Source organism: Equus asinus, chromosome 9 (genome assembly GCF_041296235.1).
Source record: "Equus asinus isolate D_3611 breed Donkey chromosome 9, EquAss-T2T_v2, whole genome shotgun sequence".
NCBI classification, from domain to species: domain Eukaryota; kingdom Metazoa; phylum Chordata; class Mammalia; order Perissodactyla; family Equidae; genus Equus; species Equus asinus.
The window spans coordinates 57,143,640-57,170,860 of NC_091798.1; the positions used below are offsets into that span (position 1 = coordinate 57,143,640).

The 27,221-nt window shown below is 35.1% G+C and overlaps 1 protein-coding gene across 4 annotated transcripts in view; it reads right to left on the bottom strand.

The window, feature by feature from the left end:
• The window catches only part of DMXL1 (Dmx like 1), a 132,885-nt gene that overhangs the window by 98,573 nt on the left and 7,091 nt on the right, over positions 1-27,221 (bottom strand). For all 4 annotated transcript variants that reach the window (XM_014844067.3, XM_014844066.3, XM_014844065.3 and 1 more), the window contains exons 2-7: positions 18,968-19,093; positions 16,442-16,513; positions 13,420-13,498; positions 7,941-8,073; positions 3,465-3,531; positions 1,992-2,170 (exon numbers count right to left, since the gene is read on the bottom strand). In XM_014844067.3, the coding sequence (XP_014699553.3) occupies positions 1,992-2,170; positions 3,465-3,531; positions 7,941-8,073; positions 13,420-13,498; positions 16,442-16,513; positions 18,968-19,093 (656 nt within the window). The remainder of the gene's footprint in view (positions 1-1,991; positions 2,171-3,464; positions 3,532-7,940; positions 8,074-13,419; positions 13,499-16,441; positions 16,514-18,967; positions 19,094-27,221) is intronic.

The following is a 27,221-nucleotide window of genomic DNA, read 5'->3' on the forward strand; positions in this document are numbered from 1 at the left end:
ATGCCTTATTGCTGTTATCAGCATTCATAATGGCCCAGTTTAAGGCATCTGTCTGTGCCTCCACTGTGATCACTTTCCCCAAAACTGAGTGAACGAGGTCAGGACCAGATGTGACTGTCCGCTCTCAGAAGATACACAAATTCATAAGCCTCTTTTTTAGTATTCTGGTGGTCTAACCACCTGCGAAGGAAAACACTTGGATATATCAGAAGAAATCAGTCTCTGAAATGATGTAATCTTAAATAGTTCCAAAAGGTTCACAGTTTGTGATGACAGCTATCTTTATTGAGATCATTTGTAACTCTTAAAATGAGAGTTAACATATGCCACAACTCATTCTATTCTAAACATTTTATATACATGGGCAATCGTCTCAGAGGTACTAAAGCAATAGTTCTCAAAGTGAAGCTGGGGTGAGTGTGCTTTTGATGACAATATAGAATGTCCACACCATTCTCCTTTAGCCCAAAGACTCTGACAAATCCTTCTAACAGCAGAACCATTACTGTTCCTAGAGTGTCCTACTCCTAAGCTTTGTTAGATTGGAGGGCTGAGGTAGGAAGAATAGTATCTACTGAACTAGAAAATAGTTCAAAAAACTTAGGTCTAACAATGATGGATACATGTTATACATATGTTCAAACCCATAGAATGCACATGAAGAGTGACCCATAATGTAAACTATGGACTTTAGGTGATGATAATGTGTTAATGTAGGTTCATCAATTGTAACAAATGTACCCCTCTCGTGGGGGATATTGATAATGGGGGAAGCTATACATGTGTGGAGGCAAGGGGTATGTGGGAAATCTCTATACTTTCCCCTCAATTTTCCTGTGAACCTTAAACTGCTCTAAAAAAAAAAATCAGTCTTAATACTAAAAAAAATTAAATTTTTTTTAATCTAGGTATATTCTGCTGGCTCAAAAAAGAGTAAAACTAAAGTTAACAAATGATCCAGGTAAACTACCACAGATCAGCTTAAGACATCTCAGGTGACAAAAAGGTAAGGGAAAAACTGTACTGCTCCTACATGGTCTGGTCACATTGAAAACAGCCATGTGGAACAAAAAGGGATTTCTACCCATACTTAAGTAATAGGTCTCTATAACTTATTAATTATAGGCAAAAATTCAATGGGACATCAACTCTTAGAAAGACTACATGAAAGAAAGGAAGCACTAACAGATATGTTTGCGCACGTATGTGTAGGTTGAACTAACACCTAGTTGAGGGCATCAGAGTGTACTAACCCACTCTCTTTTCCTCAAAGATGTTGGGTGCTGGGCCAGCCCGGTGGCACAGAGGTTAAGTTTGCACATTCCGCTTCTCGGCGGCCCAGGGTTCGCCAGTCCGGATCCCTGGTGTGGACACGGCACCCCTTGGCAAAAGCCATGCTGTGGTAGGCATCCCACATATAAAGCAGAGGAAGATGGGCACGGATGTTAGCTCAGAGCCACTCTTCCTCAGAAAAAGAGGAGGATTGGTAGTAGTTAGCTCAGGGCTAATCGTCCTCAAAAAAAAAAAAAGATGGGTGCAGTTAAAGAAATGTTTGAGGCCTTACAGTATATCCTCTCAATAAAGCTGTTTGCTTTGATTTTTTTTTTTTAAAAAAAAGGAAACTAGAGAAGATATGCATAGAGGGTACAAGACAAAGGAGTGAAATGTGAAAAAGTGCATGCAAATGACAATTTGGAGAATGATTAAGAGACAAAAGAACTGGATACATACAGAGAGAAGAAAAAGATGCACAACTTTGTCACTTAAGACATCTGATATGAAAGTAAATTATCCTTTCACACAGCTCTCCTCTTCAGTGTCAATCATAGTTGACTCATGGCCAGATGTTTGCCAGCCAGGGACTACCTAATATTACTTGAATCTTCACAGGCAAAAGTCCTATGGTTACGCATTCTCAAAGTGAGAAAAGCAGTCTAAGTCACAAAGATAATGTTCTCTTAATACATGGGGAAAACAACCAATCCACTGACCTAGGCATGTATTTGCTTGTTTTTCGCCAGGAAAATCCATTCACAGCTCGAGGATGGGCCAGATATACAAAAGAAAAGTCAATTTCTCCTTGGGATTCTTTTTCTGAACTTTTATCTGGAGAGGTAACAGCTGTCCGCCAGTTTTCTACATTATACCATACCTTTAAAAGACAATCATCCTGAGGAAAAAAAAAATAGAAAAATATCCAGATCAGAATTAAATTAAAGATTACGTCAAATAGCAAAAAAAGATTTCTCTCCCCAATCACAGAAACTTAGGGATGGGAGGAGGGGTTGAGCATAGAGGAAATGAGAAGAAAATCTCTGATTCTGATACTTTTTTATTAGTATTCTTTAATTGTGCTTTGAGAATTAAGGTGTGTGAACCTGTGTATTTTGCAAAGGTTGGTTCAAGGAAAATGCTAGTTACCATACATTATGGAAAATGGAGACATTAAGGAAAAGACTGAAAGATGAATTCAAGGATTCAGCTTTCCCACTGGGCCAAATATCAAATAAGAAAGCATTACCACTAGCAGACTTACAAGGGCTGCTAATTTTTTAAAATAAAGGACAGCTTTCATGAATTACCATAGGAGTGCTCAAAGAAAAATGTTGACGATGATAATAACTAGTTAACAACTACTACTATATAAAATATCATAAGTACGATCAAAATTGCATCTCCTAATTTGGGAGGGGAAGAACAAGGGAGACTGGAATGTACCAGGTTCTGCTCTTAAACTGTAATTGCATTCCCACCTGTAAAGTCAATCAGAATAAACAGCTCCACTTTTCTCCCAAAAAAACCTCACTGAGGATTTAGGGCATCTCACATTCCTAGTCTGCAGAAGGCTTTGAGCCATGAGAACAATAATTTCAGACTATTAGTTGTGCATGTATTGCTTATGAACCAATGATTAGAAATAAAATAATTTCAAGGAAATACATTGTTTTGAAATCAACAGGTAAAAACGAAGAAAATGGTTACAATTGTCTTTCTAGAAAGTCTGTAAATTCTTATACTTTAAATACAGCCTAATACAGCTGCCAGCTAAAAGATAATTAATATAAATAGTAGCTATAGTTTAATGACAGTATACCGCATGCAACATACTGTGTCAGTCACTTTACATATACTGTCTAAATTAATCCTATGATTAATGACCTATGAGGTAGGTGTTGTTATCTTAAGTTTACACATGACAAAACCAAGGTTCAAAGGGATTAACTTGTCCAAGATCAAAAAGCAGACAAATGGCAGATTTATACTCAGATCTACCTTAAAGTCTGTGGTGTTTCAATTATACCATACTGCCTTTAACATTATATTTAGCCAATTTTTTGCTATTTAACATTTTTAATAGAAAATATGTTCAACTTAAATAAGCAAAAGAATGAAGCCAGTTAACGTTTTTGAAGTTTCAAAATAAACCATAAATACAATTTGGCAATAGCATTTTCACAAATTACCTTCCCAGCAGTGGCAAAAAATTCTCCATCTGGTGAAAATTTCATTAAATGAACTTGGGAAGCAGTTCTGTAAATTAAACAGATAAAGAATAATTTTCAAGAAAAAAAATAAGTGAATGCAATATTACTTCTCTAATCTACATTCTGCAATTTGCTTCAAATAATAGAAAACTTTGTGATAACAAAAGTTGCATACTCACTTTTAAGCATATGTCATAAATGTAAAATAAATTTAAAAACATAAAACTTAAATATAAAAGTTATTTTTTACGTAAGAATATCCACACATAAGAATCATCCAAGGAATGACTTATCAGTCTTTAAAGCTTAAGAAAAAGAGTCACACCCTCATTCTCTTAATATGTGAGAAAGAGAAAAGGATTTCATTCTTTAACTTGGAAATCTAATTTCCAGAGCCACAGATATCCATATTCCAAAATACATTTTCATGGACAATAAATCAATACTTTAAAATGAATTTTGTCTTAAGGCAGCATTTGCCTAATTAAAGATTATGTGTGGGTTAATGAGGGACTTATAACCATCCTGGATTTAGCCTGCCAGCTTCACCTATATACTTGGTGCATACTTGTCTTTTCTTCTCCAAAGAGCTTTAGCTCATTTCCCTTCATCCCCTTCCCTTCTGGCTACCCATATATGCTGATCTCAAGACACCTCTCACTATCATTGCTTTCCTTTTCTTTACCCAAGTTCATGCTTAGAGAGATTTATCTTAAATTTATCTGTAAAAAGCCAAAGAGGAATTCTGTCACAGTTCATTCCAAATATGAGTAACTTTTTTTCCTGATTTTAAATGTCATAAATACATAATAGAAAATACTGATACAGATGGATGAAAATAAGAAAATGAAATCATCTAGTTTCACCAATACCATGACACTCATTCCAGGCAAAACCACTGTTAACATTTTAATGCAGAGGCTTCCAAACCCTTCTCTCCATTCTCCTCTCTATCTGTTTATCTGAAAGGGTGCAGGGGAGGAGAGGATAGCAACTGAGGTCGTAATTACAGTTTGCTTTCTAATATTTATTTACAATATGTTATGAACATTTTTGCATAGCAATGTGTATAGAACTGTATTATTTTATTGGCTTATGGTAGTCCATTACACATATATACTATAATTTTAAATTATTTAACAATTCACTGCAGTTTTCTTAGTTTTTATGCTACAAAAAAAAAAAAAGCGGCTCAATGGACATTCTTGCATATGCATTTTTATGCACCTGGTTAATCTTAGGGATATCCTTAAGACAAATTATTAAAAGTGCCTGGTCTCCATGATTGTGACCTTGTTCCCCTACAGTCTTTTCTCAAAACACCAGTTAAAGCAGTCCTTTTAAAAGGGAATACTCTGCTCAAAACCCCAACAGCTTTCCTACTCACTCAGAATAAAAGACAAAAGCAACAGAATAACCTATAAGCTGACTCTTGACTGATCATTTCATCACTCCTCACCCTGCTCACTACTCCAGCCACAAGCTAAAACACACTCTTAACCTCGGAGTCTTTGCACTTGATGTTCCCTCTGCCTATAACATTCTTCTCCCAGAGATATGCATGCTCAGCTTACTCCCTCACCTCCTTCAGGTCTATCCTCAAATATCACTTCTACTCTTCTTCCCCTTATCCTACTTTCTTTTTCACTATTGTACTTACTGATCTTCATCTAACAAGTGTAACCAGTGTTTTAAATGTGCCACAAATAGAATATGATCTCAACTTTTAAATGTATTCCAGTTAGTGTAATCTTCAGCTGATCCTAAATCAAAACTCGCATAATTGCTAGTTATTTAAAAACTGCTAAATAAATACTTAAATATCTGCTTACTTAAATAACAAATCGCCTCGAATAAATAACTAGTATGTCTAGTCCAAGTTACTACTGTATACTTTGATGTTGATTTAATTTAAGATTCTTCCCTCTCCCAAATGCATGAAACACATTTCAAATTCTTAGTTCAACCCAGGAAAGCCCTTTTCTAGATCTGTGGTGAAGGCAATTTAACACTTTGCTGCTCCCTTCTCCCCAACCTTGTACGAAATACTCCAAAGCAAAGCCACAGCTCTTTCTAAAAACTGTCTTTGCAAAATTCTATTCCCTCTCCACATGTTAACCCTTTTTAATACCTACAATCTAACTAACAGGTACCAAACACATGGAACCAGCTCCTTTGAAATCACCTTCATAAATTCTATTGTTTCACTCTCACTTTGGTATCTGATATATATCCCATCACTGCTTCATATAAAACCGACTCAGGAAGAATGCCATTTAACACCCTGTCACACCGGTTTCCTGGTTAATTGTCTATCTCCCCCTATCTGTTCACTGCTATATTCCAGGCACTTTTACCACTGCCTGGAACATGATAAGCACTCAAGAAATATTTGTTGAATGAATGAATGAAATTCAGAATTACTATCTAAAGGATATGAAAAAAAATTAAGCCTGTTGATTCATACTTCCAAATTGCTCTCTAGAAAGAATACCAATTACACTCCCTTATTAACAGTATATAAGAGTATCTGTTTCTCCAAACATTCACCAGTAATAGATATTAGTCATCCTCTTCTTTCTGGATATTTAATATTATTTGATTTTGAGTGAGATCAATCAACTCTTAATACACTTCTTATTCATATGTGCTACCATTTAAAAATTTTCGCTTCACTGTCCATTTTTGTTTATTATTGCAATATCTGCTCTTTTCTCATTAATTTTTAAGACTTCATTTTAAAAAAGGCATTAACCCCAAATTGCAAATATGTCCTCTCAAGTTTTTGTTTCTTTTCCTTATGGTCTTTTTTCTTTATAGAAATTTTTTATTGACGCAGTCAAAACTATTAATTTTTTCCTTTCCTTTCATTTTCTAGTTTTGATGTCATACTTAGAAAGTCTTTCCCTAACTCTAAAGCAGCACTTTTCATCCAATAGCAATAGAACATAAATGACAAATGTTAGCCAATATGTAATTTTAAATTTCCCAGCAGCCACACTTTAAAAAGTAAAAAGAAACAGGTGAAATTAATATTTTATTTAACTTAATATACAAAAATATTATTGTTTTGACATGCAATCAATAAAAAATTAATAGGATATTTTACATTCTTTTCTTTGTGCTAAGTTTTTGAAATTCAGTGCGTATTTTATACTTACAGCACCATCTCAATTCAGACTAGCCACAATTCAACAGCCATATGTGGCTAACTGCTACCATATTGGACACTGTAGCTCTAAAACATGAAAATTCACCTACACTTTCTTCTAATAGTTGTTTCATTGTATAGAAATTCAATTTTTTCCTTCCTTTGACATTTCTTTTGGTGCTAGATATGAAACAGCCTCTAACTTCATTTTCTCTTCCACAGAGCTAGCAAGCAAGTTTGTCACACTGACGTAAAATGCCATCTTATATGTTAAATCTCAATGTTTAATCGGCTATAATCCTGGACCTTAATCTGTCTGTTCCTTTATCAACAACAAACTGCTTGACCAGCTACAGTGTCAGAATTCATTGTACCATACAGGATATCTTCATTCTTTTTTTCTTTCAGAATTATCCCGATTTTCCCTTGTCCTTTTAAATGAAGTTTAGAACTATGCTCAAAAGTAGAAATTCCAGTGTGATTTTAATAAGAATTATTTTCAATGCACAGATTAATTTGGGAAAAATATACTTCCTCACAATAGGAAAACTTCCAATCAAAAGCATAGAAGAAAAGGTTATCTCTGTCTGTCTCCTTTCACATAATTTAGCAAGTTTCTCTTTAATGATCTTCATATAGGCCTTATACACTTCTTATGTTTCTTTCTAGTTGTTTTATTCAACAATTGAAAAACAATGAATCTGGGACCAGCCCCAGTGGCCTAGTGGTTAAGTCTGGCATGCTCTGCTTCAGCAGCCTGGGTTCAGTTCCTGGGCACAGACCTACACCCATCTGTTAGCAGCCATGCTGTGCTGGGGGCCCACATACTAAGAAAATAGAGGAAGATGGGCAAAGATGTTAGCTCAGAATCTTCCTCAGGAAAAAAAAAAAAGAGGGGTCAGCTTGATGGCACAGTGATTAAGATCACACATTCCACTTCAGTGGCTCAGGGTTCCTCAGTTTGGATCCTGGGTGTGGACCTACACACTGCTCATCAAGCTATGCTGTAGCAGCGTCCCACATACAAAAAATAAAGGAAGATTGGCACAGGTGTTGGCTCAGGGCCAGTCTTCCTCACGAAAAACAAAAACAATAAACAAAAAATAGAATGTATAGAACATGGGAAATGCTGAACTCTATATACAATAAAAGGCATGTCACAGAATAAAAAGTCAATACTTTTTATGTTAGTGTGGTTTTACACAAACTAAAATGCATTCATAATATAATAAAACCATACAGAACAGGTTTTATACAGTTTAACATATAGGTTTATCAGTTTAATCCCCTAATTAACTGCTTACTTGCAATGCCAAATGCATCTCCAATCCCCAAAGTTAAGATCTGTTTTATCTGGATTTTCATCTTCAGTTGGCTTCTCCAAGTTAGCATTGGACCAGAGTTGCAAACAGTCAGAACCAGTTAAAAGACGATTGCCTAAAAAATATATATATTATTCATCATTTATTATTTAGGTACTTAATTAGTAAGTTACATGCATAAGACATTAATATAATAATATAAGGATAATACAACTCCTAAAAAAAGTCAAATAACAAAAAAAGACTTGAGGGAAGTATGGGTAAGGCTGTATTTTACTTTTATTGAAGCAGCTTGAGGGAAAAAAAGGAAGAGATTTTATAATCTCTCATTCAACAAACATTTAATGAGCATCTTCTTTGTACCAAGCACTGTGCTAGGCACAGGGGATACAATGACAAATAAACATTGTCTTTTTTCATGATAGGCTCACATTCCATTAGAGAAATATTATGAACAGATGCATGAAGGTATGCAAGTTCAAATATGTTCCCAAGAATGTCTCATAGTCTGGTATGATTAAGGAATAAGGTACACAGTAGAACTAGAAAAAGAAATAAAGTTGGAAAAAATTTTAGGGTCAGATTGTGAAGCATTTTTGAAGTTCATAAGGAGTCCGGAGTTTGTTATATGTGGTTGGGAGTTAAGGTTTTTAAGTGGAGGAGGGGTTTACATAATTGGACCTGTATCTTAGAACAAGACAACTCAACTGGGGCACGGGGAGTGTCAACAGATGGACTTGAAGAGGCCTGTAAACCTCCCTCCACTGAGATAATATGCAAAGTAACATGTATAGCTTGTGCATTTTTCTAGAAAGAGAATCTATAATTTTCACCATACTTTCAAAGACTCCAATACACAAAGAAGGGTAAAGATCCTTTTTAGAAAATAACTCTAGGGGGCCGGCCCGGTGGCACAGCTGTTAAGTTAGCTCAGGGGAAGTCTTCCTCAGCAAAAAGAGGAAGATTGGCAGTAGTTAGCTCAGGGCTAATCTTTCTCACCAAAAAAAGAAAAGAAAAGAAAAGAACTCTAGGGGCCGGCCCGGTGGCACAGTGGTTAAGTTTGCACGTTCCGCTTCTCGGTGGCCTGGGGTTCACCTGTTCAGATCCCAGGTGTCGACATGGCACCGCTTGGCAAAAGCCATGGTGTGGTAGGCATCCCACATATAAAGTAGAGGAAGATGGACATGGATGTTAGCTCAGGGCCAGTCTTCCTCACCAAAAAGAGGGGGATTGGCAGTAGTTAGCTCAGGGCTAATCTTCCTCAAAAAAAAGAAAAGAACTCTAAACAGACAAGACTAGGGAAAACATAAGACACAGAGAAACCTGGTTAATTAACCATAAAAATACAAATGTGAAATCATGAGGATCTGAATCAAATATTAAAGCAAGAAGCAAGGATTCGAAAGCCATTTCAAAAAGCAGAATTTTCAAGGCTTATCACCACCTAAAAAACAGGGAGATACAAGAGGTTTTAAGGACAGATTCCAGCTTCATGACTTGGGCAAGTGAGTAGAAGATTGTGCTATCATCCAAAGAAAGAAGATAATGGAGGAGACACAATGTTGGCCAAAAAGCTGACAATAAATTAGGCATTCACTCTGGCAATTAAAGACTATGGATTCATATCTCTCTGGAAAGATCACTTTATTTCCAAAGGAAAGTAGGTCTGTGGCAAAACACAGACTTTAGATCAGAAATCTTTGTATCTAAATCCCAAATAAGTCACTTAATTAGACATGCAAATTTGATCTAGGTGGGCAACCTCTGACCCTCAATTTTCTCATCTATACAATTATACTCATCTAGAGTTCTTGTAAGGATTAGCTATATATGTATAATGTATCTAGTACAGGCTAGGCACTTAGCAGAAGCTCAATAAACAGTAGCAAGTATGCGGCCGGCCCCATGGCTGAGTGCTTAAGTTCACGTGTTATGCTTTGGCAGCCTGGGGTTTCACCGGTTTGAATCCCAGGTGCAGACATAGCACTGCTCATAAGGCCATTGCTGAGGCGGCGTCCCACATAACACAAACAGAGGCACTCACAACTAGAATATACAACTATGTACTGGGGGCCCATAGGGAGAAGAAAAACAAAAGATTGGCAACAGTTGTTAGCTGAGGTGACAATCTTGAAAAGAAAAAAAACAGAAGCAAGTAGGTGGAAAGTCTCACAGACAGATAAAAACAGCCCAGAAAGTATAATGAAATATTCTATTTAAATATGGTTACTATTCTACTGGTTAGCTTAGCAATAGACATGTCTTCTTTTCTTTTTTATTGAGATAAAATCGACATATAATATTATATTAGCTTCAGGTGTACAACATAATTTGATATTTTTATATATTGCAAAATGATCACCACAATAAGTCTAGTTAACATGCATCACCACACATGGTTATAAAATATTTTTTCTTGTGATGACAACTTTTAGGATTTACTCTCTTGGCAACTTCCTAACTACAGTCACTACGCTCTACCTTATATCCCCATGATTTACTTATTTCATAAGCGGAAGTTTGTACTCTTTGACCTCCTTCACCCATTTCACCTACCCACCCCCCCCACACACACGCTCTACACTTCTGGCAACCACCACCCTGTTCTCTGTATCTATGAGTTTGATTTTTACAAGTTTTCTTTTCTTTAACATAAACTTAAGATAAAATTAAGGTATCCCATAAAGGATTAAAAATTTAATGTAGAATACAAAATAATCAATCCCAGGTATGGAATGAAGCAAGAGTAGATAAAGTATGGTATAATATATTGATTTGAACACAAAGAGCAGGGGTATGGATATTAAAGTAGGAAAAATAGCATAAAAAGTCTAAAACAGAAAATATTACAATGTAAGCATGATGCAACTGTGGGTTTGGAGACAATGCAAAAGCACTATAGTCAGTTTATTAATGCCATCTGAAAAAATTTCTTTATATCCCAATACCTGACATATAATAATAAGCAAATGCTGATCAAAACCAAAATACTAATATTTCACTTAAAATATTTAAACTGTTGAGGCTGGCCCCGTGGCCGAGTGGTTAAGTTCGCGCGCTCCGCTGCAGGCGGCCCAGTGTTTCGTTGGTTCGAATCCTGGGCGCGGACACGGCACTGCTCATCAGACCACGCTGAGGCAGCGTCCCACATGCCACAACTAGAAGGACCCACAACGAAATATACAACTATGTACCGGGGGGCTTTGGGGAGAAAAATAAAATCTTTAAAAAAAAAAAAAAATTTAAACTGTTTATAAATAATTGCAGTTTATTTGCAAAAATAATAATATACTAATAGCTCCCAAATATTTATTACAGTAATAACTCATTTCTCAACCAAACCACTAAATTTTAAACTTTTTTACTATAAAAAGAAAAATAAACTTTTATGTAAATTTTAACTTAATCACAATTAAAGACAATGGTGACAAGCTGTTGTCAAGGCACTACTAGATATGTTAAGAAAATAAGTAATTATCTTTTAATACTACTCTACAATGATGATTTTAGAAGAACTATTAATACTATCCTCTGAAGCATTATTACTGACAACCACAGATACAAAAATCCCAATCAACAACTACATCATTACTAAAGAAATATCACTCAATTCAAATATTAAATATTTTTATTACAGTTATTAATATGACACTTCAAGTAGCCAGTTCACTTGCTAACAATATTTTCATAGAACTTTATCATTTACCAAGTACTTTCATATACCCTACCATATTGGATCATTAAAAAACTATCTTGTGAAATAGATGTTATCTTAATTTACAAGTGAGTTAATCACTCTTGATCTGTTAAGTAATCTGATCGTGATCACAAAACTTGTAGTCAAATATATCAACATTTATTGAGAGTGTAATATATGATGGACCCCTAGATTCTGAATAAAACAGAATCTTGGCCCTTGTCTAATCAAAAAAATAAACCATGTAAACAAGTAATTACAACAGATTGTAGTGCTATAATAGAGTAGCCATATAATTTATCATCCAAATAATAACACTTGTGAAAGTGACACTATTAATAATCATATGAAGACAACAGGCATAAACTGGGACGTAAGTCACCCTATCCATAGTAGTTATATACAAAGTGGTGTACTAAATGCCAAATTTGGACCCAGGTCTGACCTCTTTTCACTATATGCATAAAACATACATGTAGGTTACCAGTTAGTAAGCATCAATCTTAGAATCTCATGGGAAGAAACACTTTAAAACACTGTGATTTTTTTTCAGAAATCTCAAAAATAATCTCTGTTATCTTCTAAAATGATTTCCAAAAGTTCTAAACTTTGGGTTCTAAATTAACATTTTTTTCCCGCCATTTCATGTACTATGTTAAAATTTAAGCTATCTTACCTAAACTGATGACTTCTAGTTCTATGTTCCAAAGGTAACTTCTTTCTTATATTCTAGATTCAAATGATCTATCTATTGTATATTGCTATCTGATATGCAAGCATTCCAAATTCCACACATCCAAACAAAACCTAAGTTTCTCTATACCTAACTCCTACATATCACTCTTCTTCTTATGGTCACAGATATTCTCAAAGTAATCTGAAATCCAGTTGTCAAGTAAAGTCAATTCTATCATCTAAATGCATTTCATATCCGTGTAATCCTTTCATTATCCATTCAATATTAACTGAGCACCTACTATGTTAAAGGCACTGAAACACGCTCTTATTTCTCATTCAGACTACTGTGAATGCATACTTTCCAAAGGTAATTATAAATAATATAATATTTATCCTCCTGTCCCTCTTGTCTCTGATTCTCCTAACTCACTGCTACCAGAAATTCTTGCAAAACCATAAATCTTAGCTTGTCACTAGCCACTTTCAAAAAACTTTAATGCTTTTTAGACAATAAAAAGAATTAAATTCAATTCCTTGCATGACTTTAAAGGCCTTCCATAGTATGCTGCAATCTTATCTCATCACCAGACTCACTCCAGCCTCAGTGAAGTACAAACCATTATTAGAATACATCTTATGCTTTCTTTCTTTGTGCCTTTGCTCACCGTGGTAGATGGTAAAAACGGCTTCAGGATGGTTTTTTAATGTAGAAATAGATAACTGATATGTACACACATTATCTCTTCTTAGAATTCAATTCCTTTTTCCCTCCTCCATCTATCCCCACCTTCATTGTTAAAATCTATCTAATTTCAGGTCAAAAGGCTCCTCTTCAATGAAACTGATTTCCCAGAGAGAATCAATGTCTCCTTCACAAAACAACGGGTATTCCTACCATAGCTGAAAATTATTACAGTGCATATTTGTCTTAATTTCAGTACAGGCTCTAAAAGAGTACAATCTGTTTCACTTACTTTTGTGTTCCCCACAATCTCATGTGAAGCAGAACTGAAATACATGAAAGTAGTAAAAGCAACAGCCTACACAAGAGACAGTTCATTTCAGTCAATCTGCTTGTGTTCTTACCTGTAGGATCCCAAGTTATATTGTGTGCTATTGATTCCAGAAAAAATTGGCCACTTTTTTGCCATTGACTATATAATTCCTAAAATTAAAAGAAAAAAGTCATTTAGTCAATTATTATTGGCATCTTTTCTCTGTCAAATGTATATATTCATGCTTATTATTCTTAATAATACATGTAGTCACTTTTTTTTGAGGTATAACTGTCCACGTAGTCATTTTTGTGTGTGTGAGGAAGAGTGGCCCTGAGCTACCATCTGTTGGCAATCTTCCTTTTTTTGTTTGAGGAAGATGATCCCTGAGCTAAAATCCGTGCCAGTCTTCCTCTACTTTGTATATGGGACACCAGCACAGCGTGGCTGGATGAGCAGCGCGTAGGTCCACACCCAGGATCTGAACCCGCAAACCTTGGGCCACCAAAGCAGAGCATGTGAACTTAACAACTATGACACTGGGCCGGTCCCCATGTAGTCATCTTTAAGAACAAAATGTTCAATTCAGTCAAAAAAAATAAGGAATATGTTATGGATTAGTGAGAGAACATCCATTCCTAGATGTCCAAAAGTCCATCCTTAGTATATCTAAACAACGAATAAGTATAGGCCACCTTGGACAATATTAGACTTTTAAAATTATAATCATTAATTTAATATTACTAGAGTTTCAAAAGTTTAATTTTAAATGTGTCTGTGTCTCTGCTATTTGAAGCTTGCTTCTCTTTTAATGTTTCATCCCCACCTGAGGTCATATGGTATGTGTGAAAATTCGGAATAAGAGATGTAACACTTACATTATACTATATAATTTAAGGTCTTTTCATTCTTTAAAGCAATATTTTGCAAACTTTTTTTACCTGCAAACCAGTAAAAAATATACATTGCACTGTGACCAAGAACACACCTACATATACACATAAATGCAATCTAAGTTCACCCTTACCACATGTGATGCACTCTAATATTTCCTCTTCTATTTCATTTTCTTTTAAATTCAGGTTGTGGCCTACAAAGCTGATTTCACTAACCTCTCATAGACCGAGACCCATAAACATTCTCTTGAGGCAGTGGTTCTCATATTCCTAGAATTACAGATTTTGTACACCTTCCAAGTCTATGATTTTTCCATTTGTTCCAGTTTTCCCCTTATTCAACAAGCTTTTTTTTTACCCTCTCTGTAATGTCAGTGCTGCCTACCATTAAACCAGTCTCTTCTTCTTAAGTTTTAGACACTATTATATTAAAATTATAATTATTACAAGAGAAAAATGGGCAAAAACTGAAATTGTCGATTCTACCCTTACTAATACAGGAATTTTAACATGACGTACTGATATTTTTTTAAAGTCAGCTATTTCCTTCAACAAATATTTATCGAGTATTATTTGAAATATATTGTTCTGGGTGGAGCAACCATCTTTAAAATTTATTTTTAGTACTGTCAATTCATAAGTCTATAAGAGCCTCTAACATAGGATTCATTAGTTAATATATAAATACAAATAGAAATCAGAAGAGAACTGTGGACTCTCCTTCCATGAAATTTAAAAATGGTTATCAATTAACCCAGAGAAAATATCTTTCATTAACACAAGGTAGGAAAAGAATGGTCACAACTAGGAATCAATACAGCTGATTTTATTCTTAGCTCTGTGGCTTAACAGCTGTTTCATTGGTCAAGTCACTTCATTTTCTTTGGGCCTCGGCTGCCTAATTTATAAAAAAGAAATAACAGCTGCCAAACTAAGCCAGAGGGAATTCGTAGGATACTAATGAGATATTAATAAAATACTAATGAGCAAAAATGACAACTATTAAAAGATATGTAAAGGTATGATTATTATTAAAAGACTGTTTCTTTCTATTTAACATATTTCCACACAGTCTTTGATATTATGTCATCCTTATACTATCTCCACGAAGAATGAATAGATATTAACCAATTTCAGAATTGAGCAAAGAGCCTCGTAAGGCTGACTTGCTTAGGATCATATAGTTAGAAAGTAGCTCAGAAAGAAATCAGCCTTATGACTCCTAATACAATACTCTTAAGACCCCACTATGCTGACCCTTTTATGTGATTTAAATCACCAGTTTAACCTTTAGTAGAGATGGGTAAAATGACCTGATCAGTCTGCTATATTTAAGAGCATTAAAGCACCCAAGAAATCTACTACATAACTTCAATAATTATAAATTATTGTTTTAACCAGCTTTCAGAACTACTTCTGCGTATAGTTTCTTTATAAAGAAAAACATTCACTGACCCATTAACAACTATACTACACAATATTATAAGTGCAAGAAAATAAGTCCTGGAGATATAAGATTCTGCAATTAAAAGTTAAAATGTAACTTTAAAAACAAAATACATAAGAAAAGGCAGAAAAACTATACAAAAGTGGATCATAAAAATAAAGTGCCACATATGACTGGACAACGGTGTTTGACACTAGCAATAAAGTAACTGCCAAACTTAAAGTTGCTGGCTCTTCAAATACTTATTATAAAAGAAAACACAGGGGCCAGCCCAGTAGCGTAGCAGTTAAGTGTGCACATTCCGCTTCTCAGAGGCCCGGGGTTCGCCAGTTCAGATCCCGGGTGAGGACATGGCACTGCTTGGCAAGCCATACTGTGGCAGGTGTCCCACGTATAAAGTAAAGGAAGATGGGCATGGATGTGAGCTCAGGGCCAGTCTTCTTCAGAAAAAAGAGGAGGATTGGCAGTAGTTAGCTCAGGGCTGATCTTCCTCAAAAAAAACCCCAAAAGAGTAAAAAATAAATGAAAAAATGTCAGAAGGAAAAAAGGTAAAACATTTCAAGACAATTCATCAGCACAATTTAGTTTTATTTCAATGAAAGATTTAAACATTTTTAATATGGAAGTGACATTTAACATGTATTTTTAATTATACTGTATAATTTATACTGATTTATTTGATGATCACACTGATTTTGTACTCTTAAAAATAGTATCTTTTAATCCTCAAGACATCTCAATTCCTAAAAGAAGAATCATAAATTACTGACCAAACTTTTCTTTTGCTTCGGTAGGTTAACTGGCTCAAATACAGAGATAACATTTCCATAGGATGCTGCAATCTTTTAAGAGGAAAAAAGAAAGAAAATTTATGAATATGTTAACTTACTTATGAATTAAAAGAGCAAAACAAATGAATAGTATAACTTAATATTCCGATACACACAATTTCATTCACCAATACTTCAGAATGTCGGTTTTGGAGACCACAATATCTGGGTCAAAATCCCAGTACTGTCACTTACTAACTGTAACTAGCAAGTTAATCTCTATGAATCTCAGTTTTTTCTATCTACATTTACAATATGTATAATACTGTCTTCCTAATAGAATTGTTTTGAAGATTCAAATAACATTTGTAAAACATCTAGTATATAATAATCTATAAGACGCACAATAAATGTTAATTCCCTTCCTCACAGAAGAAAATGTATTGATGTATTCCTTGTCAAGTACGGAATTTGACATGACTTAAAAAATGAGTTTTTAGGTTATCTGTTCTCAAAGTTCACAATTCTGTCGACGTATATTTCACTTTTTAAAAATAAAACTTAGCTCTATTCCTTTGTGAACACTCTAAGGAGTATATTTTTTCAATATTCTATTTGAGTATCTTTAAAATTAACTCTTTAAACCAATGGAGCATAACCCTTCCTGGCTCTATAAGAGCCTTCTGGTTTTATAAGGTAGCCACTATAACAGCTTAAGTGAGTCACAAATGAAGAACATCAAAATATCAGAAATCAGATAGATGGAGTGAATGAATCAGGGATAAAAATAAGAACATATAACCTAGTAAAGAGGGGGTAAGGAATGAGGATGTAACACACGTATGGGAAAAAACCTTCTAATGGCTATTTTAAGTGTTCCGAGGAGTTCCTAGGATGTAGAAATCATCTGCACTGAGTTGGTCTGGGAGGGAATGTTTAGTTTGGACCTTTAAGTGTGGGTAGGATTTCAAAGGGCAGTGAACATTACACTTTAGAAATAGGCCATGGTATGAACACAAGTGTAAAAATTAAAAGAGGCAAGGAATGGTTGGAGATGACTGACCATTAGCCCAGCTAGAAGAGAGGGTCCCTTATAACAGAATAATGGACATGAGACCAAAAGGGCAGGTTTGAACCGGGCTGTACAGGGCCTCATGCCAAGGTGAACAATTTGAACTTTTCCAAGGTAATGGGAAGCTAAGAATGTTTTTAAGCAAATGAATAACAAATGCAGACGAATTTTCTCAGGAAAATTAATCTGATAGTACTACAAAGAAAAACAGTAACAATAAAATACTGATCCCTATGTCATCAAGCAGCATTTCCTTCTTAAAGGCAGAAAGAAGTCCCCAGGTACCAGAACATATAAACTTTATTCCTGACACTTTAAAGAATCATTTGACTATACTGATATCTGTGAAACAAAGGAAAGAAGTCTCAAAGAGTTTTAGCATTCTGTAATAAAGACGATTTTTGTAGTGTAGTGAGAATGATAGGTGTGAATGAAAGAAAGACAGATGAGAGACACTTGTAACTATATTAAAGGTAAGGGACACTGGAGTAACAAAAAAAAAAAAAACAGTAGTCCAACAAATAGATAAAGACTGCAAGAGTTGAAACCCCTTTCACCATGCGTATCTTTAAACTTGGTCACAAGAAGTAACTTGTCAGACAGGCAGGTTTATTAGAAATGATTAAATTATTAAAAAAAAAAAGTTGGGGCCACTTTGATTTCTCACACAAAGTGTTCTGGTGGAATCATATAGTCAAGCAATGTATTTAACTAGCAAAATAAATTTGCAAAGTTCAGCCCAGGCTAGCTATAACTATACCTAGGCCTGGGCATTTATGCCTATGTAGTGCTACATCAAGCTAGACACTATGCTGCCTACTAGTTACGACTTTCCCAATGCTGGTACTATATAGAACTGAATCATATATCCTGTTTCTTTTGTTGCTGTTGCTGATTTACCTTCAAGGTTACTTTTCACTTTTCAGATGCAAACAGAGGTCCAGATAAAATCTTTCATTTTTCTTATAGATTTGGAATAAATTAATAAAAAAATTATAGACTTTACAAAAGTTTATCCTCATTTTAGTACAAAGTTTATTCAAAAGTTACAAGGAGATAACTACCTGTTTATAGATAAAGAATGACTCTAACAAACGATTTCACCTCAGTAGTTTACTTGCAAATAGATGTAAGATTTATTGTCATTCCTTTCCCTCAATCTAATTAATTTTTAAATAAGTAAGCTTTAGATCTGTTCTATAGGTAATAAGTATTATGTTTCTTTGTCAACTCTTAGAGAAGATTATGCTATATTTCAAAATTATATAGAATGGAATTACTGACAATCTCTAAGATACATGTGAGAGGGTCAAGAATTTTGGTTTCTAACGGTGCATCTTAGAGAACCAAAGAAATTTGTAGCTGCATTGTCTTTGAAACTAAGTGAGTCTCTAACTCAGAGACGATGCTGACAAAAGACAAAACAAATCTCATATTACCACAAGATTACAAACCTTGCCTTGTTGCATTGAACAGTCTACACATCCTACTTGAATATTTCCATGTTTAGCTCCTGGGATTATTTGCAATCTTTCAAAATCACTTCCCAGTATAACAATGTCACATCCAGATGCGTAAGCCTAAAAAACAAAAAGAACAAAATAAAATAAAAATGACAAAATTGTCAAGAAAATATTTATCATGTAGAATACTGGCATTAAATATTATGTTTTAATAGATTAATTTTAAATATTCTTTTTTAAAAAAATCTATATTATTTGAGAATATTTCCCTTACCTGCACGTATAGTCCCATCAGCAAATTTGGTCAGTTCTAGTTGCAAAACTGATACCAGTTCTGTTCACTTCTTCTATCTCGACTAAATGCTACTGCCCTGTCTAAGCCACCATCATTTCTCTCCTGCATTACTGTTAACAGTCTGATGATTCCATTCTTGCTTCCCTCTAATTCCTCTCCACACAAAGATAAAAGTAATCTATTAAAAACGTTTATTACACCAAGTAATTTTCCCTGCTTAAACCCTTTCAATAGTTTCCCCACTGCACTTGGAATAAAATCTCAACTCCTTACCATGGTCAATACCCTGAAGGATTGTCCTAATTCTACAAACCCATCTCAAGCTACTCTTTCCGTCACTCAACTGGCTCCTGTCCACATATTGACCTTCTTTCTGTTCCTTGGTAATATCAATCCTTTTCCACCTCAGAGTGGTTTATCTACCTTTTAACTGCCTGGCTTCGTCTAGCTAGCTTCTTTTCAACATTCAGGTCTCACTCCCCAACTATTCTCTCTCCCTTTCATTACTTGCCATCACATTACTGTTTATTTTTCTTAATAGCGTATATCACAGTTTGTAAATATCTTGCTTATTGCCCATTTCCATGATTAGAAGTTAAGTTCCAAGACAAAAAGTTCGGGTTCAAACTTATCTTGTTCTCTGCTCTAGCTCCCAATTCTAACTGGAGGGCCTGCTTTATAAATACCTATGGAATAAATGAAGTACTTAATTTTAGAAAAACCATCACCATAACCAAATAAAAGGATAAATAGTTCAAGGCATCTTGGCAAGCACTTTGGTGCTCTTTTTTGAATTTTAAAATTAGCAGAACTCTTCCAACTAGAATTCTTTTTGTGTTCTTTTCCCCACCTTCTTAGATCACAGGAGTTTCTTCCATTACAGAGCATATAACTGTCCTCCTAGAATTCATGTACATAAGCCAGCATGCAGTATAACCCTGACAATAAAACATCTATTACAAATTGTTTTCCATCCTGTTAAGTTCTTAAAGTTCTAGTAATTCTTGACTTTCTCATCACTTTTGCACATGCACATTTCCTTACTTAATGTAAAAAATATTATACTTAATATATACTTTATGACCTTAATTCCTACAAAAGCCAAAATGGTTCTATACAAGCTACCAAAAAATATTAGAAAAGTGACTTGAGAGAACATACCAATAAATCTGCTCACATTACAGACAAGAAAATCAGTCCTAAACAGGCTGACATAACTTCTTAGTGGCAGAGAGGGCTTGAGAACCCTGATCTCTTGATTCTTGATCTACTGCTATTTCCAAGGCACCTCCAGGACTTCCCTAGTTAAGCATGCTTGCCTGGAATTTTCCTAAAAAGAATTCAGGATAATCAAGTCTGGTCACCAGTGTCACATAGTGGAAAAAATTGGCTCAGTAAACAAACAAACAAAAAAATCTCATGATGGTCTGCTCACCTATTACAAATATCCACAACAGGATCATAAGGCTTATCACAAGACTGTTAGCAAGAATAAATTCCAAAAACTATTTTTAAGAAAAATTTTCATTCAGAATACTCTAAATATCTCAATATTTTAGAAACTGATTTTCTCAATACTAAATTTTGATAAAATACTGTCACTGTTCCCCAAAATATCACGTTAAATTTTGGATATTTCAGTTTAGAATTCTTTCTCACTAAACAAATATTTTTCCCTTTCCATTAATTGTAATATACATATTTCTTAAAAAACCATGTCTTTGTAACTTTGCCTTCCTTTTGTGATACCTGAAACTATCTACCGACTTTCAGATATTGCTGCAACTATTTTTGTCAATCATGAATCTAAATTTTCTTGAATTAAGTCCACATTAATCCTGAAGCACCTCACAAAATTACTGTTTAACACAATAAATATTTAAAAATTTGCAGAGTTGAGAAATACAAGGTTATCCCAACAATAAACACTTAGACCTATAGCAAGGAAGATAACTTATAATACAAGTAACCCTTGATCATTCAAGACCTATCTAGTTCTGGATTACCCCTGTTCTTTTGCTATTGTTGTATCATACTATCACTTCCTGTCATTTGACTTTTCCTTAGTGACAGTACTAAAACATGCAAAGCTGTCTCTCTTTACTTTTGGTAAACTTTAAATCAAATGAAAATTACTGATCTTCATCTGGAATATCTCTTACTCAGGCCTCTCTTTCTTCTCTCAGAGTTATAAGTAATGGATGGCAGTAAACTACCTAGATGGAAAAGAAAAAGGATAAAACCACCTGCACTCCACACTTGATGAGTTGACTATTATCATTGGGGCTTCTAATAAATAATATCCTCTGCTCTTCTTGACTACAGAATTTAAATATTTACAGTTTATTTGATTGTATAATTAAACATAAGATGCACTAAAGACTCAAACCATACTGAACCATTTCTTAATCATTTTATTAATCCATTTCCTAATCATTTTCAAGATTTTGTAAATGTCTTCTTAAAAATCCTGCTGTGCATAGAAAACTGGTTGAATAAACTACAGCACATATCCACAATGGAGTATTACACAGCTGTAAAACGAATGAAGAAGAGATCTATGAACTGACATGGAGTAATTTCTAGGGAGTATTATTCAATGAAAAAAAGGAAAGTATAAAAGGGCATATATGGCATGTTGTTTTTTGTGTGAGGAACAAGGAAAATAAGAAAACATGGACATATCTGCTTATTACAAAAAGAAACAAGATAAAACTAAGGGAAAAATAAAGTTGGTTACCTACAAAGGGGAGGAGAATGGAGTGGAAGGAATATAGAAAAGAATGGCACTTCTGAGTATAACTTATTACACAGTTATGATTTTTGATATGATTTTTGAAAACATGTTAACATCACACATATTCAAAAATTAAATTAAACCAATCAGAATGGGGGAGAAGTGAAACAAACGAACTAATTGTATTTCAAATGAATAATAATAATCCACTCTGAAAGAAAGAAGTCAGGAGGAACTAAGTAACTTACGAACACAATTAAGACTATGTATTTCAGTCTTGGGCAGTGAGAAGGAAAAAAGTGGTCCTCCTCCTGTGTTTCTGCTTTACTCTCACACTACCACACTCACAACATTTTTGACAACAGATGTGTGGGAGTTTTAACCACACCAAGCAATTCTGTGACAAGAAATGGATGTCCTAACAATTTAACTACCTGGAGATAGTGTCAGATTCCACACGTTTAAGGGCTCAGTCTTACCTGAGACTGCCCTCCACTTCAGATGCTACTCACAAGTAGTAGATCCCCAGATTACCCACAACTCCTGTCCACTTGGCTGCTAATCAGAGGTTCCCATGACCTTCTCCCCCTTGGATTTGCCTATTTGCTAGAGCAGCTCACAGAACTCAGGAAAACACTTATTAATGTTAACCAGTTTATTAAAGAACATGATAAAGGGTACAGATGAACAGCTAGATGAAGAGATACATAGGACAAGGTCTAGGAGGGTCCCAGAGCACAGGAGCTGTTGTTCCTGTGGTGTTGGGATGTGTCAATTATTAACTCCATTTCCAACCCCTCTCTCATCTCTGGAAAAGTGGGTGAGTTGGGCTGAAAACTCCAAGCTTCTAATCATGGTTTGGTCTTTCTGGTGACCAGTGGCCTTCCAAGAGTCAGCCAGGAGCCCACCCAGAGTTGCCTAATTAGAACAAAAGATACTCCTAGTGCTCTTATCACTTAGGCATTTACAAGGGTTTCAGGAGCCCTGAGTCAGGACCTAGGGTCAAACACCAAATATTAGCATAAGAGATGCTCCTAATGCTGTTATCACTTAGGAATTTACAAGAGTTTCAGGAGCTCTGTGCCAGAAACCAGGGACAGAGACCAATACATATATTTTCTATTATCTCATAGGCAGAGTGGGGAGAAGAGTACAAACAAATCCTGAACTTTTTTTGTAGGGCTTTTTTATTGTAGTGGCATGGACAATGCAATTCTGAAACTATTTTAGATGTATTATAGGATTGAGCAAATGAGCGAAGGTTCTGTGTAAAAAAGAACAAAGATGAGAAATGAGAGAAGACAGAGTCAGGTAAGGTTGGACTAGAATTGGAAATACTCACAAAAAATCTGGATTTCCAAAATATACATATTTTCATGTGCACATGTAAATATACGTTTGTATATGTATGTGTGTACGTATGTGTGTGCAGTATGCATATACATGCGTATATTTGCTAGTTCTGTCCACTGAAAGGCCCAAGAAGCAAAGACATTCTAGTAGCAATGAGATCACCTAACATCTTGATCTTGGTCTCTACTATCATTCCCTACTAAAAGAAACCAGGGTTCCTCAAAGAAATGGCTAATTACAGGGCTGGAGCAGGGTAGCTGCCCGGAACCCACAGCCTAGAATATCTTGTTATGCCAGAAAGAAAGAAGGTGCTTATTTTTTTTAAAAAAGAAAAAAAGAAAGAAAGAAAGGAAAAGCATCGGGCGAGAATCATCATCAGTGGATGCTCAATCCAAGGGAAAATTTTGATGAAAATCAGGATATCTGCTTGGTCTTAAAGTGTCTCACACACTGCTATTAGTTGCAAGAGGGAAAAAAAACCAAATCAGTTATACAGTGGAGAAATTGGGCAACACCTTGATGGGTCATCAAAATTGACATCATTAATGATAGATATCATGTGCCTCCAAATGAAATACCCAGAGAAGGACACAACATGATCTATGCAGAATTTTGGCCAAGAATGCATAACCTCGATCTAATCAAGAGGAAAATCAGACAAATGCAAAATGAGAAAAGGTTTGTTCTTTAAAAGTGGAGGGGGAGATGTTATGTTCCTCAAATGTCGATGTCAAAACGAACAAAGAAAAAAGAGAAGAAAATTGATGCTAAAGAGAGGTAACTAAATGTTAATACTTGCCCATGGACTGAATCCTGCACTGGAAGGGACAAAAATGCTATAGAGAACATTGTTATATCAACTAATGAAACTGGAACATGAATAACAAATTAAAGTAGCATATCAAAGTAAATTTATGAAGTTGATAACTGTAGTGTGATTACATAAGAGAATATTCCTATTATCATGAAATACAAACTAAAGAATTTAAGGGTAAAGAGTCATGACATAGTCATGAATCTCAAATGGTTCATAAAAAAAAATTATGTAGGTGCATACACATACAATGTGCCCAAATGATAAAGAAAATGGGGGTAAATTATTATCATTAGCCAAATTTAGGTAAAGAGAATATGGGTGTTCCTTGTACCATTTTATTTTACAACTTTTTCTAGGTATGCAATTATTTCTAGTTATTTTCCATGTAGTAATAAAAACATCTAAAACCTAAATAATTATTTCCAAAACGTTAAAACAAATATACTGTCACTTTTTTGTGCTTTCTTCTATCTCTCACTCACTATAGTCTTCTGAGCCTATTTTTTCTCTTGCTACAGGGCCAATGCTAAGTGCTTTTCACTGGTATCCCATTTAATCCTCACAACAAATCCTGTGAGGTATTTACTAGAATCACCCCACTTTACCAATAAGGAAATTTAAACTTAGAGATTGAGTAATTTGGCTCAAATCTTAGAGCTAATATGAGGCACAAGTGAGACTGAAACCAAGCTATAACTAATGGGAAAAAACATGCTCTTACTGCCTCTGTTCTGCTGCCATATAATGCCTTATAAACAAACATCAGTATGAGTTTAATAATTTTTCTCTAATTTCTTCCCATAATTAAAAATGTCTTATTTGGAAGTAAAGCAGCCAGAACTCCCATAATTGCTGATAGGAATGTAAAATAAGATGGTACAACTACTTTGGAAAGCTAATCACATGCATTCTCAATGATCTAGCAATTCTACTGCTAAGTTTATACCCAAGAGAAATGTGTCCAAATGTACACCAAGAGACATGTACAAAAACATTCATAGTCATCATATAAGCCCCAAAGTAGAACCAACTCAAATGTCCATCAACAACGGAATGTATACATAAACTGCAGTATTATCATACAATGGAACAATATAAAGCATTGGTTCCCAAACTTTCTGCTCTCAGGAATCCTTTGCACTCGGTTTTTTTTGAGGAAGATTAGCCCTAAGCTAACTACTACCAGTCCTCCTCTTTTTGCTGAGGAAGCCTGGCCCTGAGCTAACATTCGTGCCTATCTTCCTCTACCTTATATGTGGGACGCCTACCACAGCAAGGTGTGCCAAGCGGTGCCATGTCTGCACCTGGGATCGGAACCGGCGAACCCCGGGCTGCCCGCCAAGAAGCAGAACGTGCGCACTTAACCACTGCACCACCGGGCCAGCCCCCCTTTGCACTCTTAAGAAAAGTATTGAGGATAAGCACCCTCCAATCCCCCTCTCCAAGAGCTTTAGTTTATATGGGTTATCACTATCAATATTTACTCTTTTAGAAATTAAAACTGAGAAAACATAATACATTGACTGAATCAGTAATCAAAACATCCCAACAAATAAAAGCCCAGTACCAGATGGCTACACCAGTGAATTCTACCAAACATTTAAAGAAGAACTAACATCAATTCTCCTCAAACTCTTCCAAAAAACTGAAGGGGTAACACTTCTAAACTCATTTTACAAGGCCTGCATTACCCTGATACGAAAGTCAGACAAAGATATTACAATAAAAGAAAATTACAGGAGCCAGCTCAGTGGCACTGCGGTTAAGTTCACACATTCCACTTCAGTAGCCCAGGGTCCGCCGGTGCGGACATGGCACCGCTCATCAAGCCATGCTGTGGCAGGTGTCCTACATATAAAGTAGAGGAAGATGGGCACAGATGTTAGCTCAGGACCAGTCTTCCTCAGCAAAAAGAAGAGGATTGGCAGCAGATATTAGCTCAGGGCTGATCTTCCTCAAAAAGGGAAAGAAAAGAAAAGAAAATTACAGACCAATATCCCTGATGAACATAGATGCAAAAATCTGCAAGAAAATACTAGCAAACCAATTTCAACAGCACATTAGAAGATCATACACCATAATTTAGTGGGATTTATCCCTGGGATGAAAGGAAGGTTCAATAAAGGCCATATACGACAAGCGCATGGATAATATCATACTCACTAATGAAAAGCTGAAAGCTTTCCTCTAAGATTAGGAATAAGACAAGGATGCCCATTTTCACCTCTTCTACCCAACACAGTACTGGTAGTTCTAGCCAGAGCAATTAGGCAAGAAAAAGAAATAAAGGTCATCCAAATCAGAAAGGAAGACACAAAATTGTCTGTTTGCAGATGAAAAGATACTCTATATAGAAAATTCTAAAGACTTCACCAAAAAACTAATAAATGAATTCAGCAAAGTTACAGGACACAAAATCAACATACAAAAATCAGTTGCCTTTCTACATACTTATAACAAATTATTCGAAAAGTAAATTAAGAAAATCCAATTTATAACAGCATCAAAAGGAATAAAAAGAATAAATTTAACCAAGGCAAAGATCTTGTACACTGAAAACTCTAAGACACTGATTAAAGAAACCGAAGACAACACAAATAAATGGAAAGATATCCAGTGTTCTTGGATTGGAAGAACACTGTTAAAATGTCCATAATACCCAAAGCTATCTACGGATTCAATGCAATCCTTATCAAAATTCCATTGGTATTTTTCAGAGAAACAAATTAAAAATCCTAAAATTCATACAGAACCACAAAAGACCCCAAAAAGCCAAACAATCTTGAGCAAGAAGAACTAAGCTGGAGCCATCACACTTCCTGATCTCAAAATATATTACAAGACTATAGTAACAAACAGTACAATACCGGCATAAAAACAGAGACTAAAGGAACAGAATCATGAGCCCAGACACAAACCTACACACATATGGTCTCCTAATCTTCAACAAAAGTGCCAAGATTACATTACATAATGGGGAATAAATAGTGTTGGGAAAACTGGAAATCCACAAGCAAAGGAATGAAATTGGACCCTTATCTTA